The sequence below is a fragment of the Lutra lutra genome, chromosome 7 (genome assembly GCF_902655055.1).
Source record: "Lutra lutra chromosome 7, mLutLut1.2, whole genome shotgun sequence".
Taxonomy (NCBI): domain Eukaryota; kingdom Metazoa; phylum Chordata; class Mammalia; order Carnivora; family Mustelidae; genus Lutra; species Lutra lutra.
The window spans coordinates 86,545,200-86,564,426 of record NC_062284.1 but is presented as its reverse complement, the minus strand read 5'-3'; the positions used below and the strand labels follow the sequence as shown (position 1 = coordinate 86,564,426).

Here is a 19,227-nt window from a genome sequence, read left to right as displayed (position 1 = left end):
ATACAACTGACCCTTAAATAATGCAGGAGTTAGAAGCACCAATCCCACACAGCGAAAAATCCAAGTTTAACTTTTGACTCCCTAAGAATTTGATTACTAATAGCCTACTGTTGACTAGAAGCCTTATCAATAACAGAAAGTCTATTTATACACACTTTATATTATGTATTATATACATATTTTTATAATGAAACACACCAGACTAAAGAAAATGTTCAGAAATCATAAGGAAGAGCATATACATTTACAGTAGTGTACCGTGTTTTTTGTAAAAAATCTATGCATAAGTGGACTCCTACAGTACAAATGCATGTTGTTCAAGGGTCAAACAGTACTTATAAAATGTTCATAGAAGCTCTATTCATAATAACCAGAAACTAGACGGAAAAATAGACGGAAACTAGACTATACAGCATAAGAACTACTGCTACAGAACTTGTATAAATCTCACAAATACAATATTGAGCAAAAGTGAGGCTCAAGGACTATTTACTGTATGATTCCATTTATATAAAGTCAATAACAGGTAAATTCATAGATGACTTTAGAACTCGACATAATAGTTACCTGTGGAAATGGGTTACACAAAGTGGGGTTTCTAAGATGCAAGTAATGCTTTTTTTTTTTTTTAAGATTTTATTTATTTATTTGACAGAGATCACAAGTAGGCAGGGAGGCAGGCAGAGAGAGAGGAAGAGAAGCAGGCTCCCTGCCAAGCAGACAGCCCAATGCAGCTCCTGATGATGAGGGGCTTGATTCAGGACCCCAGGATCATGACCTGAGCTGAAGGCAGAGGCTTTAACCCACTGGGCCACCCAGGCGCCCCAGTAATGCTCCTTTTTGATCTACGTACTGGAAACATGAGTTTGTACACTGTGAAAATTCAATGAGCTGTACACTTAAGGTTTATGTGATTTTCTCTAAGTCCATTATACCCTAAAAATTAACACACTAAAAAGATTTTTATAAAATCTATGCTTTTATTTTTTTTTTTAAAGATTTTATTTATTTATTTGACAGAGAGATCACAAGCAGGCAGAGAGGCAGGCAGAGAGAGAGGAGGAAGCAGGCTCCCTGCTGAGCAGAGAGCCAGATGCGGGGCTCTATCCCAGGACTCTGAGATCATGACCTGAGCAGAAGGCAGCGGCTTAACCCACTGAGCCACCCAGGCGCTCCAAAATCTATGCTTTTAAAAGAAAATTGTGTACACCCCCGTTTCAGATTTCTGACTTGCTGTCATTACTTTTCATCAATGGGGTACTTAATTTGTTATCTTATGTAGAAGTCATCTTCATTTTAATTAATTTCCTTGGTATACTATTGCACAGGACACACAAATGATTACGTAACTGTCACCTTCAGTTAGTACTACACTAGATCCCAAGGAGAAACTTTGAAAAGCCAATTATTTATGATAATATGTTAAAGTCACCTGGAGGGTGGGCGGGGGGGGGGGGGGAACCTTGAAATGTGGTTTCGTTTGGCCCTTTGTTTTGGTTTACCTTTGTCTACTTCCACAGTGATGTACCCTGCATAACATGCTCAAAGGAGCTTTTCAAAAAAGCCTGTTCTTGTGGGGGGGGAATTTTTTTTCTACCATCCTGCCTAATAATGCTGCTGTTACCTTGTGTCATCTAGTTCCTTCCATCCCTGGAACTTAAAATACTTTACAAATACTGTTGCGTGGTGTCACCTTCCAGAGAAATTTGGGCTCAGAGACACTGTGAACCCAAAAACTCTAATAGTATCTTTCTACAGCACGGCCCTCTGTGCAGCATCACACTCTTTGCTGAAATTTACAAGTACGAGAACTGAAACACACAATGATTATTAAGTGACTCTCAAGGACACACAGTCAATCACAGTTTGAGCCAGGACCTGAACTCTTCAACTAACCGACACTTAAGGAAAAAACAAAAACCTGCACCCTTGAATAAATGCTCAGCTGCTGAACCCTTGTCATAGGAAACGGGAGGATGCCGAAATAATCCCAGAAAGGGGACCTGAGGGTTCCACGACGCTGACCTTTGCGTGAGCCCCATCACTCCCGGCCGTGCGGGGCCAACATTCACTGGGTGCAAATTCCGCGTAGCCCCTTCTCTTGCGCCAAGGAGGCTGAAGCCGGAAATTCCAGGGCTGAATCTAAGCCCACCCCTCCTTTTCTCCGGCCACCCACACCTCCCAGCCTACCTGTTTACCTGAGATGTGCCTGGCACTGCCTGGAGAGCTGACTCTGCGCGCTCGCCCAGAGTTTCTGAGGCCGGACGCGCGGCCACCACGTCAGCCAATCGACTTTCGCTCGAAGCCTCCTGACCCTGGGACCCACCCGCCTGAGGAGGTGCGCGCGCCCGCAAACGACCCGGAGGGGGGCCGTGAGGGAGGAAGCCAGCCGCACGCAGCGCGCCCGTGCCACGGGGAACCGAGGCGGAACGGGCGCCCAGCAGGGGTAGGCGGCGCGCACCGGGCATGCGCAAACCGCGGCGCCGAAGGCGCGGGGCGGGGCTTCTAGACAACCCGGGAGCTTGCAAAGTACTTGTAGGAGTTCCGAGGAAAAAGAGCGCTGTTTTAGTGATTTTCGGTGGCTGCAGCGTCAAGACGCCATGGTTGTCGGCTCCGAGACGACGGGCGCATTTTGCCAGAGCGAAATATTGTCCGGACAAAACCTAATCGAGCTAGAGGAAGGAAACCATGTGGTTAAAAATGTGTTTTGTGGCCTCAGAGTTGGGGTTGCACTCTCCAAGAAGCTGGAGGAATTGTGGTTTTCTGGTTGGTTTGCCTGTGGTCTGGGGTAGGAGGACACTGGGGAGAGGGGGCAAGTCGTGAAGTGACGGTTGGATGAAAAGAGCTGAAGTGGATTCCAGTTGGGTGAGCAAAAAGCAATATGTAACTCCTGGCCTGGGAACGTTTACAAACCAAAACTTGGAGCTAGTTAACTTTTTGACTGAAGTGCTATAGAACGAGATCTGGATGCTTATGTTCAACCAATGAATTTTTTAAGACACAATGTTGAATCTTCCAGAATTAAACAAAGAATTCAGTCCTCAATTCGTGTACCTCTGTGTTGAAACAAGAAAGGACTGGCATAATTAAATAGCAGCTAGTAATTCAAATGTGGCTTTCTTGTGCCACATAACGGTATTTTATAAATGTCACCTTAACTCCTTCAGACACCAAATAATTACTGAGTACATGCTATATGCCTGGTACTCTTCTGGGTGTTTGTTAAGCAATGATAATGGTTTTCTGGGTTTGGGGTTTTTGTTTTTGTTTTTTTTTTTACACATCCCTAGAGAATAGGAATACTATGAAGTGTTGAAAGTTTCCCAAGTTAATGAAAGGAATTTACACTTTAGTAAGTGCAAAAAAAAAAAAAAAAAGGAAATGAAAAAGACAAAAAAATTGAATATAAATTGGTTGGAACAGGGGTGACTGCTGGCTCAGTTGGTTCAGCGGGGTGGTGCTCCTAGGTCCTGAGATCAAGTCCCCCGTGGGGCCCCCGTATTCAGAAGGGGCCTGCTTAGGATTCTCTCTCCTTCTGCCCCAACCCCTGCTCTCTCTCTCTCTAAAATAAATAAAATCTTCTTTAAAAATGGTCAGAACAAAATAGATTATAATATTCCCAAACTCTTAGCTATTATAGTGTAATGAACAGAGAGTGCTCTAAAGAAGTTTGTTACAGATTCAAAAATGAAATACATTTTTTCCTTACTTCAGTCAAGGTCTGAATCAGTATTTACAGACACAAAGTACCACTGAATATATGAGACAAAAAGAGGAGTGGTATAATTTGTTAGAGTAGGTGGGAAGGGCACTCCAATCAATGTCCTCTGAAAAGGTTTAGGGCCAACTCAGCATGTGCAAAAGGAAGGAAAGTAAGTTGCTTTTCCTAGCTAAGGATAAGGAAAGGGGGAGAGTGACCACAACATTGAGAAAACTCAAACCTAATAATGGATTCATAGCTTAAATTTAAAGAAAGTGATTATACTATTTTTCTCTAGGTAAAGGTACATTAACCCTAGTTTTTTTTTTTTAAGATTTTTATTTATTTATTTCACAGAGAGAGATCACAAGTAGGCAGAGAGGCAGGCAGAGAGAGAGAGAGAGAGAGAGGAGGAAGCAGGTTCTCCGCTGAGCAGAGAGCCTGATGCGGGACTCGATCCCAGGACCCTGAGATCATGACCTGAGCCGAAGGCAGCGGCTTAATCCACCGAGCCACCCAGGCGCCCATTAACCCTAGTTTTTTAAAGCTCTGGGTGCTAAAAGTCTCCCACGTAATAAGAAAACCCCACGTTTTCTTTCCCTTCAGTAACTTGTTTTTTCTTCCACCTTTGGTATCCAGTGAGTTCAAACATTAGGATTTTTCTCCCTAGCCCCTCCTCTAACTTACCTGAAGTAACTCTTTAATGTTCTTTTCCTGAATGTTTCAGACCTCAATAGCTAATTTTTCCCCAAATCTCTTCCACACCACAGTCACTCATATACACATTTTTTAAAAGATTTTATTTATTTATTTGACATAGACAGTGAGAGAGGGAATATAAGCAGAGGAGTGGGAGAGGGAGAAGCAGGCTTCCCTCCGAGTAGGGAACCCAATGCGGGCCAATCCCAGGACTCAAGGATCACAACCAGAGCCAAAGGCAGACACATAACGAGTGAGCCACCCAGGCGCCCCCATATACACATTTCTTTATTCTTTATCCTAACAGTTGCGAGCCTATAGGAAATGAAAGAGACCAATTAGAGCCTTCTTTCCTGTTCTCAAGCTAATTATCAAAGATGCTTATGCCTTCATCCCTCTTATAAGTTGGGCTTTTGCGGAATTTGGCTAAGGATGAGAGGGAAAAGAAAATGAACTCTTTCTTTACAGAGAACAAAAGAATGTCTGATCATGAATGCTTTCAAGTCCGCAAGTATCTTAAGCCTCTTGCAGTGTGCCAGGTACTCCACAATCAGTTCTGGAAATAAAATAATGAATAAAAATTATGCTTACAAGGACCTGAGGATGTCATGTGCGTTTAGTCAGGGTTCTTTAGAGAAACAGAGCAAGATTTTACATCTATATTAATCAATTGTGTTTCTATACACTAACAATAACCAATCTGAAAAGGAAATCAAGAAAATTCATTTACGTTATCATCAATAAGGATGAAAGGAAGAAAGGCTTAGCATTAAACTGAGGAGGTAACTTTTACACTGAAAACTATAACACATTGCTAAAAGAAGATACAAATAAGTGGAAAGACATCACATTTGTGAATTGGAAGACAATATTCTTAAAATGTCTATACTACCCAAAGTGATCTACAGATTCAGTGCAATCCTTATCAAAATCCCAATTGTATTTTTTGCAGAAATAGAAAAGGAAAATCCTAAAATTCACATGGAACCACGAAACACCCTGAATAGCCAAAGCAAACTTGAGAAAGAACAAAGTGGAGGCCTTACAGCTCCTGATTTCAAAACATGCTATAGACCATAATGGTCAAGTGGCATTTTCATGTCTCTTCGTATAGTCTTCCTTCTGTGCATGCCTGTCTCTGTCTCTAAATTTCCCCTTTTTTATAAAGATATAATCATATTGGATTAGGATCACCCTAATGACTTCATTATAATTTTTCTGTAAAGACCTTATTTCTAAATAATGTCTTATTCTGATGTCTTGGGGGCTAGACTTTGCATCTTTTTTGAGGGGACACAATCCAACCCATAACACCACCTTGAGAAACATGAACATGAAAACACAACATACCAAAGTAATGGAATGGAGTGAAAGCAATGCTAAGAGGGAAATTCATAGCTGTGGATGATTATACTAAAAAAGACTTCTGAAATCAACAACTTAACTTTATATCTTAAGGAAGTAGAAAAAGAGCAAACAAAACCCCAAACCAGCAGAAGGAAGGAAATAATAAAGATTACAGCCGAGAGACCTGAATATTTAAAAATTCTCGTAACTTTAAGTAGATTGATTAAAAAAAAAAAGTGAAGATGTAAATAAAATTAGAAGTAAAAGTAAGGACATTACTAGTGACCTTACAGAAATTAAAAGACTTATAAGAGAATATTAACATTTACATGCCAACAAGTAATGAGGTGGAATGGACACATTCCTGAAACACACACATTACCAAAATTTATTCTAGAAGAAATAGAAAAATCTGAATAGACTTATAACAAGTAGAGATTGAATCCGTAATTAAAATAAAAAATAAATCCAGGACCAAATGGCTTCCCTGGGAAATCCTACATTAAAAGAAGAATTAACAGTTTTACTCAAACTTTTTCAAAAAACAAGAGGAGGAAATGCTCCCTGATATACTCTATGAGTTCAGCATTATCCTGACACCAAAGTCAGACAAAGCTATCATAAGAAAACTACAGACAAGTATCCCTTATGATGCAAAATTCCCCCCCAAATTACTATCAAGCCAAATTCAAAAGCACATTAAAAGGATTAAACAGGAGGGCACCTGGGTAGCTCAGTCTTGCCCATCCTCTTGATTTTGGTTGTGATCTCTGGGTGGGATCAGGCCCAGTGGCAGGCTCTCAGCTCAGCACGGAGTCTATTTGAGATTCTTTCTCCCTTTGCTCCTCTCCCTGCCCGTGCTCAGACACTCTCTTTCTGTCTCTCTTTTTCCTTAATTAAATAAATAAATACAATATTTTTTAAAAGGATTAAATACCATGAATAAAGTGGGATTTATTCCAGAAATACAAGGGTGGTTCAACATAATCCACGTAACACATTATATTAATATAACAAAGGAGGGGCGCCTGGGTGGCTCAGTTGGTTGAGCAACTGCCTTCAGCTCAGGTCATGATCCCGGACTTCCAGGATCGAGTCCCGCATCGGGCTCCCAGCTCCTTGGGGAGTCTGCTTCTCCCTCTGACCTTCTCCTCTCTCATGCTCTCTCTCACTCATTCTCCCTCAAATAAATGAATAAAATCTTTAAAAACAAAACAAAACAAAAAAAATATATAACAAAGGAAAAATACTCACATGACCATCTCAATAGATTATAGAAAAAATAAAATTGACAAAAGTTGAAAAAAATCAACTTCCTTTTATGATAAAATACTCAGCAAAACAGGAATAGAAGGGAACTGCCTTGACATGATAAAAAAAATTCATGAAAAATCCACATATAACATTCAATGATAAAAGACTGAAAGCTTTCCCTTTAAGGTCAAGAACAAGACAAAGATGCCTAATATCATCACTGCTATTCATCATTGTACTGGAAATCCTAGACAGAGCAATTATGTAAGAAAAAGAAATAAAAGCATCCAAATTGGAAGGGAAGAAGTAAAACTATCCTTATTTGAAATGGCATGATTCTATATAGAGAAAATCCCCCAAAATCTGCCAAAAAATTAATACATGAATTCAAAGAGCTGTAAGTCACAAGATCAGTATACAAAAATCAATTGTTTCTGTATACCAGCAATAAATAATCTAAAAAGGAAATAAAACAATTACTACAACACCCAAAAGAATAAAATGAGTAATAAATTTAATCAAGGAGGTTTGTATAAGGAGATTTGTACACTAAAAGCTACAGAAACAATGCTGAAATTAAAGACCTAATTAAATGGAAAGGTATTCTAAGTTCACAGATTAAAAGACCACACAACTAAAATGCACTGCTCTCTAAAGTGATCTACAGATTGATTGCAATCCCTATAAAAATTCTAATGGTGTTTCTCTCATAAATTGTTAAACTAATTGTTAAATTAATTAAATTTGTCAAACTAATTGTTTAACTAATCCTCAAGTTCATATGGAATTGCAAGAGGCCTCAAATAGTCAAGACAATACAGAAGAAGTTAAAGCTGGAGGATGTACATGTTCTGATTTCAAAATTTACTACAAAGTGACATTAAAGTGGGGTACAAACATAAGAGTAAACATATAGACCAATGGAAAGAATAAAAGCCCTGAAAGAAACCCAAATACCTATGGCCAGTTGATTTTTGACAAGGATACCAAGACCATTCGATGGGGAAAAGAACAGTCTCTTTAACAGATGGTGCTGGGATAGCTGGATAACTATACGCAAATGAATGAGTTTGGATGCCTGTTTCACTCTATATGCAGGCATACTTCATTTTGTTGCACTTTGTTTTATTGCATTTTACAGATAGTGTGTTTTTTTACAAATTGAAGATTTGTGGCAACTCTACATCAAGTAAGTATATTGGTGCCATTTTCCCAACAATATTTGCTCACTTTGTGACTCTGTCATATTTTGGTAATTCTTGCAATATTTCAAACTTTTTCATTATTTGTCATTCAGATCTGTGATTGATGATCTTTGATCTTACCACTGTAATTATTTTGGAGGCACCATGAACCATGCCCATGTAAGATAACAAATTTAATCATTAAATGTTGTATATGTTCTGACTAGTCCACCAACCAGCCATTCTTCCATCTCTATCCCTCTCTCTAGGCCTCCCTATTTCCTAAGAGACAACAATATTTAAATTATACCAATTAATAGCTTTATAATCTCCTCTAAGTGTTCAAGTGGAATGAAGAGTCACATGCCTCTCACTTTAAAACAAAGGCTAGAAATGATTAAGCTTAGTGAGGAAGACATGATGAAAAGCCAACATCAGCTGAAAGCTAGGACTCTAGAGCCAAAAGGCCAAGTTGTGAATACAAAGGAAAAGTTCTTGAAAGAAATAAAAGCTCTACTCCAGGGAACACATGAACAAAAGCAAAGCAGTCTTATCACTGAAATGAAAAAAATCGTAGTGGTCTGGATAGAAAATCAAATCAGACACAACATTCCTTTAAGCCAAAGCCTAATCCAGAACAAGACCCTAACTCTCTTCAGTTCTATGAAGCCTGAGAGACATGAGGAAGCTGCAGAAGAAAAGCCTGAGTATAAGAAAAGAAGACATTGGGGCACCTGACTACCTCAGATGGTACCTTTGGCTCAGGTCATGATCTCAAGGTCCTGGGATCTAGCTCCATGTTGGGCTTCCAGCTCACTGGGGAGTCTGCTTCTTTCTCTCCCTCTGCCTCTCCCCCTGCTTGTGTTCTCTGTGTCTCTCTCTCACTCTCTCCCAAATGAATAAGATCTTTAAAAAAGAAGAAGAAGAATTAGAAGAAGAAGAAGAAGAAGAAGAAGAAGAAGAAGAAGAAGAAGAAGAAGAAGAAGAAGGCGGCATCTCCATAACATAAAAGCACAAGGTGAAGCAGCAACATATCCAGAAGATCCAGCTAATTAATGAAGGTAGCTGCACTAAACAAATTTTCAAGGCAAATGAAACAGCCTATTGGAAGAAGATACCACCTAGGATTTTCATTGATAGAAGTCAATGCCTAGCTTCTAAAGCTTCAAAGAACAGGCTGACTCTCTTATTAGGGTCTAATGCAGCTGGTGACATTAAATTGAAGCTAAAGCTCACTCAGCATTCTACAGTTCCTAGAGCCCTTAGGAACTAAGCTGTATCTACTCTGCCTGTGCTTTAGAAATGTAGCAACAAAACCTGGCTGATAGTGCATCTGTTTATAACATGGTTTACTGAATATTTAAAGCCCACCGTTGAGACCTGCTGCCCAGAAAAAGAATTTCTTTTAAAATATTATAGCTCGTTGACAATGCACCTGGTTGCCTTAGAGCTCTGATGGAGCTATACAGTGAGATTAATGTTGTTCTTGTTTTTTTTTTTCATGCCTAACACAACATCTATTTTGTAGCCCACAGATCAAGAAGTATTTTTAACTTTCAAGTCTTACTATTTAAGAAATACATTTTATAAGGCCATAGCAGCCGTAGGTAGTGACTCCTTTGATGGATCTGGGCGAAGTAAATTGAAAACTTTTTGGAAAGGAGTCACCAGTATAGATGTCATTAAGAATATTTGTGATTCATGGGAAGAGGTCAAAATATCAACATTAACAGGAGCTCGGAAGAAGTTGATTTCAACCCTCAATGATGACTTTGAAGGATTTAAGACCTCAGTGGAAGAAGTAACTACAGATGTGGTGGACAGAGCAAGAAAACTAGAATTCAAAGTGGAGCCTGATGATGTGACTGACTTGTTGCAATCTTGCGATCAAACGTTAACAGATAAGTTACTTCTTACAGATGAAAAAGAAAAAAAAAAAAAGAAGTGGCTTCTTGAGATGGAATCTACTCCTAATAAAGATGCTGTGAAGATTGTTGAAGTGAAAACAAAGGATTTAACATAGGACACAAACTTAGTTGATAAAGCAGTAGCAGGGTTTGAGAAGATGGACTTTAATCTGCTGTGGTTAAAATGCTGTCAAAGAACTTTGCATGCTACAGAGAAATCATTTGTGAGAGGAGGAGTCACTAGATGTGGCAAATGTCATTATCTTATTTTTTTTTTAAATATTTTATTTATTTATTTGACAGAGAGAGATCACAGGTAGGCAGAGGCAGACAGAGAGAGAGAGAGGGAGAAGCAGGCTCCCTGCTGAGAGCCCGATGCGGGGCTCGATCCCAGGACCCTGAGATCATGACCTGAGCCGAAGGCAGAGGCTTAACCCACTGAGCCACCCAGGCGCCCCGTCATTATCTTATTTTAAGAAATTGCCACAACCACCCAACCTTCAGCAAACAAGGTCCTAATCAGTCAGCAGCCATTAACACTGAGGCAGGAGCCTCTACCAACAAAGAGATTAAGACTTGCTGAAAGCATAGATGATGGTTAGCATTTTTAGCAATAAAGTATTTTTCGATGAATGCATGTATGTTGTTTTTTAGACAAAATGCTATTGCACATTTAATAGAGTATAATATAATGTAAACAAAACTTTTCTATGCACAGGGTAACCAAAAAATTCATTTGACTTTATTGTGACATTTGCTTTATTATATTGGTCTGGAAATGAACCCACAATATCTCAGTGGTATGACTGTACAAAAATTAACACAGAATTGACCAACAACCTAAATAAAGGCTAAAATTATATAGCTATTACAAGAAAATATCAGATTAAATCTTTATTACCTTGGATTTGGCAGCAGATTCTTTGTTTGGCACCAAAAGCATAAAGAACAAAAGAAAAATAGATAAATTGGATTTCATCAAAATTAAAAACTTTTGTGCATCAAAGGACATTATCAAGAAAGCTCACAGAATTGGTGAAACATTGGCTAAACATATATCTGATAAGAGTTTAATATCCAGAATATATAAAGAATTCTTACAATACAGTAATAAAGACAACCCAATAAAAAAAATGAGCAATTGGGTGCCTGGGTGGCTCAGTGGGTTGAGCCCCTGGCTTCGGCTCAGGTCATGATCCCAGGGGTCCTGGGATCGAGTCCCGCATTGGGCTCTCTGCTTGGCAGGGAGCCTGCTTCCCTCTCTCTCTCGCTCTGCCTGCCTCTCTGCCTACTTGTGATCTCTGTCAAATAAATAAATAAATGAAATCTTTAAAAAAAAAAAATGAGCAATAGACTGGAATAGATATCTTACCAAAGAAGAGAGATGAACGGTCAACAAGCATGTGAAAAAGATAGCCAACTTCATTGGTCATTGAGGAAACACAAATTAAAGCCACAAATGTGATACCACCTCCTCACACAGACTAGGATGGCTATAATTTAAAAAAAAAAAAAAAAAAAAGGAAAATAAGTTTGAGAGAAATGTGAAGAAGTAGGAAGGCTTTACATTTCTTTGGATATATAAAATAGTATAGCCACTGCTGGGGCACCTGTGTGGCTCTGTTGGTTAAATGTCTGACTCTTGATTTCAACTCAGGTCATGATCTCAGGGTTGTAGGGTCAGGCCTTGCATAGAGCCTGCTTAAGATTCTCTCTCTTCCTCTCCTCTTCCCACCTCAGTCTCCTAAACTGTCAAATAAGGCATTGATTAAAGTCTTCCAGGTTTGTCATCTTATGATTCTAAAAAGTTAAAATAGGCTTCACTTATATGAGTTCTTTTTTACTTAAACCCATGATTCTCCACTAAGGACATTTTTGCCCTGGAGGGAACATTTAGCAATGTCTGGAGACATTTCTGGTTGTCACAACTGGGGATAGAGTTGCTACTGGCAGCTAATGGGTACAGGCTAGGGATGCTGCTAAAAATACTGCACTGCATAGGACAGTCTCCCACAACAAAGAATTATGTGGCCCAAAATGTTAATGGTGCCATTGCTGAGATACCCTGACTTAATAAACAGAAAATTCATACCAGTCTCACATATGCAATTTGTGACATTGAAGTTAGTGCTTTTCTAACTTCAGATATATAAAATTCCGGATCCAGCTAATCAATTCTTTGTTTACCAAAGTCAAGGATGCTACAAGCTACTTACTCTGAATGATTTTACATTTTGATTTTTTCGTATGGGTAGAAAAGCTAAAATTAAAATTAGAACGTAATAACAACATAACTAGTAATTCAGAAAGAGGCCCTCTAAATTATACTTAGGTTCAAATAATACCTCAAATTCTCAGTATGACTTCAGGCAAGTTACTTAACTAGCCAGTATAATAATATTTCTGTCACAGGGATATTGTGAATGAGATAATGGGGTATAAGTAAGCATTAAATGAAGGTTTTCGTTATTCCAATTTGCTAGGCAGGCTAAATATGGCTGGAAAGTTGCAGGTTGCTCTTTACTTTTCCAGAATTTCCCTGATATCCCCCTTCCCAATTCTCTTTTGATTTCTTCTTTCTAATCTGCTATGAACCAAGATATTAGACTTCTACCCTACCAACCTTTTTTAGAACTGGGTCTAAGACTAGCTCTATGTGAAGTCCTGGAACGCTCCTAAGAGCAAAGTGCATGGCTTTCTGCATGTTGACTGGGTAGAGGCCTTAACTTCTAGGTTCCCAGCTATGTCCCAAATAATAGAAGTCTGTTATATATATGACCTATTATATCACAATAAAATATTGAAAAAAGTTTCCCAAGTAATTATTTTGTTCATTCTGTCCAGCAAAGTCCCTTGGAATTTAGAAATGAAAATCTAATGCACCAGAACCTAAGATCTGTCCTAAAAATACAGTATCTTGGTATTTGTAAGGTATAAACCACTGAGAGCTTAGAGCACTGATAATCAGACCTACAAATTTTAAAACCTGTCTTTCACTTGCAAATAGCACTGCTTCAATATTTGTAATACTTCTGTAAAAGAATATTATGGAATAATAGATCTTTTCACTAGTTTAAGAGTTACAATCTCGTCTATCCATCAAGATTTCTTAATCTTGTGTCCATAAACACTCTTTTCAACTTTCCACTCTATTCTATGATGGACTCCATGTGTGCCAAATTCTACATTTGTGTGTCTGTGTTTTGACACCTAAATAAAAGAATCTATGGGTGGGGCACCTGGGTGGCTCAGTGGGTTAAGCCTCTGCCTTCGGCTGAGGTCATGATCCCAGGGTCCTGGGATGGAGCCCCGCATTGGGCTCTCTGCTCTGCGGGGAGCCTGCTTCCCCCCACCCCCTCTCTCTGCCTGCCTCTCTGCCTGCTTGTGATCTCTGTCAAATAAATAAATAAAATCTTAAAAAAAAAAAAGAATCTATGGGCCTATAGTGGCTATGTATCTTTCAGTGAATGGTATTTTAAAATATGGGTCCAGTCATAGTACAAGTACCACAGGGTTATACTGTATTTTCTAGTTAGACACTGATGAAGTAAACTTTAAGTCTGAGGAAAAGAAAATTTTTTCAAAATGAGCAAATACTGTCATTTTATTTATTTATTTATTTAATTTATTTTTCTGTGACTCCACATTTATTAGGAAAAGCACTGTCATTTTAGATATAATTCTTCATTCCTTAACCTACCCCCCAAATGGCAGACACTGCTGATTTTTTCCCAACATGTTCTCCCCTTCTTCCATAATGTTTGTTTTTGTTTTTTCCCTAGACTTACTGCCACACAGCAAAATACTACTTTCCCAATTTCCCTTATATCCCTTATGGCCAAGTTCTGACCAATGAGATCTATGTAATTTCTAGCTCTTTCCTTTTTTTTTTTTCTTTTTAAATATTTTATTTATTTATTTGACAGAGAGAGAACACAAGTAGGCAGACAGAGAGAGAGGGAGAAGCAGGCTCCCTGCCAAGCAGGGAGCGCCTGACCCTCACGCGGGGCTCCATCCCAGGACCCTGAGATCATGACCTGAACCGAAAGCAGAAGCTTAACCCACTGAGCCACCCAGGCACCCCAATTTCCAGGGCTTTCTTTACCCTGATCTTTCTCCTCTTTCTGCTGGCTGGAACCTTATTCATGGGTTACAACTGGGCTTGCATAAGAAGAAAAATAAATTTCTATCTTATTTAAGCCACTATTATTTTGGTCTTGAATAGTAGCTGATCTAATGACCAAATACAAAAACATAATTCCAAAAAAACACTGAACAAGTTGTCAGATATTTAAGTTCAGTGAGGATTTTAAGGCTCCTGACAGTTTGTTTTCTAGCCATTCTGCAAACTGATAGATAAATCAATACTTTAATTACGTAGTTCTCAGCAAAGATTAGATGATCAAGAATGTAAAAATATAAGCTTGGGGTGCCTCAGTGGTACAGTTGGTTAAACATCCAATTCTTTTTTTTTTTTTTAAAGATTTTATTTATTTATTTGTCAGAGAGAGAGAGGGAGAGAGAGCAAGCACAGGCAGACAGAATGGCAGGCAGAGGCAGAGGGAGAAGCAGGCTCCCCAATGAGTAAGGAGCCCAATGCGGGACTCGATCCCAGGACGCTGGGATCATGACCTGAGCCGAAGGCAGCTGCTTAACCAACTGAGCCACCCAGGCGTCCCTAAACATCCAATTCTTGGTTTGGGCTCAGGTCATGATCTCAGGGTCATGAATCCAGCTCTGCCTCAGGGAAGTTTACCTAAGAATCTCTTCCTTTCCACTCACCCCACCTTTTTACCCTCCTCCCATCCACGTGCAGGGTCTCTCTTTCCAATAGATCCTAAAATAAATAAATAAATAAAAATATAAGCTTGATACTTCAGCAGTTTTGCTCTAATATCAGGACATTACAGCTTTATATAAAATAACAATAGAAAGAGTAATTGTGATGGATTAAGTCTAGGGTATCTGACACAGTAGGTCAAATAAATTTTACTTTTTTTTTTTTCCCTCAGTGCTAAACTTTGCAGCATTCTGATACCGGGCCATAAACAAATTGGGTTGCAGATAAGAGATACATCCCATAATAAAGGCTCTCAGAATAATGGGTATTTGTTGACTCTGGATGGACACTGGCTAACTCCCAAGCTTCAGAATATTTTTACACCTAGACCCTTTACCCTCAACTACTGTAGAGGCATAGGACTAGATTACATGTGACATCAGGCTTTGCTATTTTTTAAAAAACTCAATAAAATCAGTTCAAAGAGGCTAAAAATTGGTAGCAATTTTCTAAAGGTATTTGGAACTCTGCCTAGGAGAGTCTTCTCACTAAATTTACAGGTGTTGATAGACAAAGGTCTTAGTGAGGCCACAAATCTGCAGCCACCTCCTCAGGATAAGATATTCAGAGATTAATGTACTGACAGAATTGGTTAAAAGTCTATCTTTATATTGATACAACTGTAAAAAAAAAAAAGATTATCTTTAAGTCTTCACCTGGGAGTATTATTGTATTTCCTAAATTATGGCCTGTGGCCAATATTTAAATCTATAATCCCACTGCAATTAGAAGAGGGAATCCTGGAATCAAATCCCAGCAATATTATTAACTCATTTACGATGCTGGGAAACTCAGTTTCCACATTGGAAAATGAGGGAAACGTTTTCTGAGGTCTGAAATTCTTATTTTAGTGCTCAGTATCTAATAGGTTCTCAAAATTTGTTGATGTGACTTTATATTGCACTCTGGACAGCAAATTTAATTAGTCAAAAGCTGAAACATTCTTCAAAACCTTTTATTTTAGTTAAACAGCAAAATTTCTCTAAACTATTTCTTTGTAAACATTTCAAATTTAGCTATTTAGTCAAATATTTAATCAAATATGAGTAAATTTATTTTGATATTAACTGATCCATAAGCAGCAAGTCTACCCAACTTCTTTTTTTTTTTTAAGATTTTATTTATTTATTTGACAGAGAGAGAGATCACAGGTAGGCAGAGAGGCAGGCAGAGGGAGAGGGAGAAACAGGCTCCCCGCTGAGCAGAGAGTCAGATGTGGGGCTCGATCCCAGGACGCTGAGATCATGACCTGAGCCGAAGGCAGAGGCTTAACCCACTGAGTCACCCAGGCGCCCCCCCCACACTTCTTACTTTTAACAATTTGCCCGTCAGATATCTAATATTAACAGCTTTTAATAGCTCAGACTCAGAAATAAAAACAAAATACGAAACTATTGTATTTTGCATTTAATTGGAAAGCATATATATTAAGTTTTAACCATATTACATCCCCAATATTCAACTGTTTTTGGTTTTCAAAATTGGCAATATTATATGGTTCAAACTGAATATATTTAGTATTAAATACAATGCTTAAGAAAAAATATGACAATAGGAGTTCCAAATCCTCTCATTCTGCCTTTTACTAGGATCATTTCCTACCTATTAGGGGTATGGCAGGTATTTTTGTAAAATTTCATAATGGGCCCAGTATGCTTCTGCTGCGCAACTCTGCTTCTAAAATTTCATAACATTGTGTCTCTTCTACATAGCATTTGTAGCTTGTGGTTTAAAAAATAGTATAAATTATTACTTTTTGCCCAATATTCTAAAGGGCTGGTACGAACAATTAAATGTTTTAGAGAAAGAATATACTGATAGTTGCTTAATATTCCTTGATTATTTAGCTCTGTGGTTCCCAACCTTTAACGTTCCTAAGCCCTGGAGAACTTACTAAAACACAGGTTTCTGAGCCCTATAACCAGAGATTCTGATTCAGCACATTGGGGTGGGCCATGAATTTGCCTTTCTTACAAACTCTCCCGTTAGGCTTATGTTGCCGGATCTTAAGCTCATACTTCCAGAAACACTGTTGTGGAGTACTGAAGACACTTCTTTGTAACAAGGCCCCTTCTTTATTTTGGTCATTCAGTAAATAAAACTCAAGCTGATGAGGTGTGATAAATTCCCTTACGCCAGAACCCTTTCTTTGTAAAGGACTGCACTTACTTAATTGTAAGGTAATTTTGAATGATGTGCTCTGACCCAGTCTCTACAGCCCACAGCTGCAGACAGCTAACTCAGAAGGACGCATTCACCTGTCCGGCCTTGAGAGCCTCCCAGAGCGCTGCCTTGCGGGGAGGGCAAGGGTCGCCCCAGCGCCGCTGCAACGCCAGGCTCGCTTCTTTGCAAGCTTTATCAGAGGCCGCCCGTCCAGCTAGACAAACTGTAGGAGACTCCTGATAGCGAAGCGCGTGGGCGCCAATCTAGAAGACCAAACTCGACCCTCCGCGGGCGGCCCACCCAACCCCATCCGCAAGTCTTCTCTCCGCCAGAGTCCTTCTTGGAGCCCACCGAGCCTAGCAGGGGTGACAGAGAGCCCCTCGAAGGGGTGCAGCGGGCAGGTACCCACCCGCCAGAGATCACGCAGCGAGCCTGCGCCTTGAGCCGCCACCTCCGAGCAGCCGTCGGATTGCCGCTTCACCGGGAGCCACTTGGCGCTAGGACCTACCCAGAGCCGGCTCTGTCCGGATCCGAGGAGTTCCTACAGGCCCGCACAGAGGACGGAGAACTCGCCCACTCCTCTCGGCCCACTCCCTCCTGTCCCGCTTGTGAAGATGTCCGCCAAGCCCGACGCCGGCTTCGTGAAAGAGGCTTCTCGCCAGATCCTGGCCGGTGGTTCCGCTGGTAAGGTCGCCCCGCCCCGCCGCGGGCCTGTTGCTTTTCCCTTCGCGTGTTCCGAAAACTTTATTCAGGCCAGTCTCCCTAGAGAAGTTTCTCCCCTGAATTCCGCGCTGCCAGGGCAGCGCGGAGCCCGCCGTGTGCGAAAGCAAAGGAGGCCGGGAGCGGGCGGTGGACGCTGGGCGCCCCAGGTCAAGTCCCCTCCGCCCCGCGCCGCCGCTCTCCGGGGCCCCGCCTCCCGGGTGGCGAGCGGGAGAAGCGAGCGAGGTGGCCTCAAGGCCTGCAGCTTGGAGGAGGCCTTTCTGCCTGGCTGGTTACTTTACTTGAAATGATCCAGTTGCGCTCAGACTTCCTCTTGCTCTCAGTTGTAGGAGTTTTTTTGTTCTGGGTAATTCAGGTCTTACAGAACTCCTGTCTCCCTCATTCAGTACAGCCCTCCGGACTCCACAGGTCGTCTCCTTGCAGGGGTGCTTGCTGGGGGGGGGGGGGGGGGGGTGTGTGTGTGGTGTGTGTGTGTGTGTGTGTGTTCTTCGCGCCTGAAATGGGCATACTAAAATTAAATGCATATGTTAACACAGATAAACACGTTTGGTATAATGGGCTCACGTTAATTTATGGAGAGTTATGCTGTGGGGAAAAAACCTTCAGAAAACATTTGTTAGAACGAATCGTGGAAATAGTTACTAAGTATGACTAGAGAAAGTCACCAACCCATGAGATTATGTTGTGTGAATGTGTGTTAAAGATATTTTAAAACAAATTATGAGTTAATTGAAAATTTAATTTTTCCTAACTCTGCATTTTATTATAAATTTATAATTACTGTAATTCACTCATCACCATAAAACATTTTTATAAATGTAGAGAGTCTGTTAATAATTTGTACTGTGGCAACTCTAGTAAATCATATTAAGAGTGACTAGATGTCCACTGTTTAACATCAACTAGTAAAATTTATTTTCAAATTTGGACTTTTTATAAAGGCCTATTATAAATTATGACTAGTTATCAGTATGTCATGGACTTTTTGCATCTCAGGAGTACCACAGGCAGCCAGATGTTTCCATTACCGTCTGTACACTTTCCTAAAGATATTTCATTAATATGACAGTTAAGGCATTCATATCTTATATGTGATTGTGCTTTGTTTGTCCGTAATAATGACTTTAGTGGCCCCACTGTCTACTTTTTTAGTTGTTTCCCCAGAGGGATATGAATTTTCACCAATTGGCCAATTTCACAATGTCCAAGACTCTGCCAGCTCTTCCCAACTTAGTTGATTTAGAGTCCACGACCCTGATCAAAGAAAACTTAGCTGTCCCAACAGGACAATAAGGCTAATTGGTGAACATCCTACCCTATGACTAATGATTCAGAAACATCTGTAATTGGCTTGGATGATCATACTCTATTTTGGACACAGCTGAATTCCGGGGATGAGTGTTGATCAAACTG

At 40.0% G+C, this 19,227-nt stretch overlaps 2 protein-coding genes across 10 annotated transcripts in view; one reads left to right on the top strand and one right to left on the bottom strand.

Moving 5' to 3' along the window:
* Positions 1–17,715, bottom strand: part of MIPOL1 (mirror-image polydactyly 1) — a 339,430-nt gene extending 321,715 nt beyond the window's left edge. For 3 of the 6 annotated variants that reach the window (XM_047736322.1, XM_047736314.1, XM_047736313.1), the window contains exon 1: positions 2,199–2,446. The gene's annotated coding sequence lies outside the window, so the exon portion shown is untranslated. Of the gene's footprint in view, positions 1–2,190; positions 2,447–17,602 lie in introns of those variants that run through there. The other 3 variants (XM_047736315.1, XM_047736316.1, XM_047736318.1) reach the window with 2 other exon arrangements.
* The window catches only part of SLC25A21 (solute carrier family 25 member 21), a 500,678-nt gene continuing 499,113 nt past the window's right edge, over positions 17,663–19,227 (top strand). For 3 of the 4 annotated variants that reach the window (XM_047736329.1, XM_047736328.1, XM_047736327.1), the window contains exon 1: positions 17,663–17,778. In XM_047736329.1, the coding sequence (XP_047592285.1) occupies positions 17,709–17,778 (70 nt within the window). In that variant the 5' untranslated portion in view covers positions 17,663–17,708. The remainder of the gene's footprint in view (positions 17,779–19,227) is intronic. The other variant, XM_047736332.1, reaches the window with a different exon arrangement.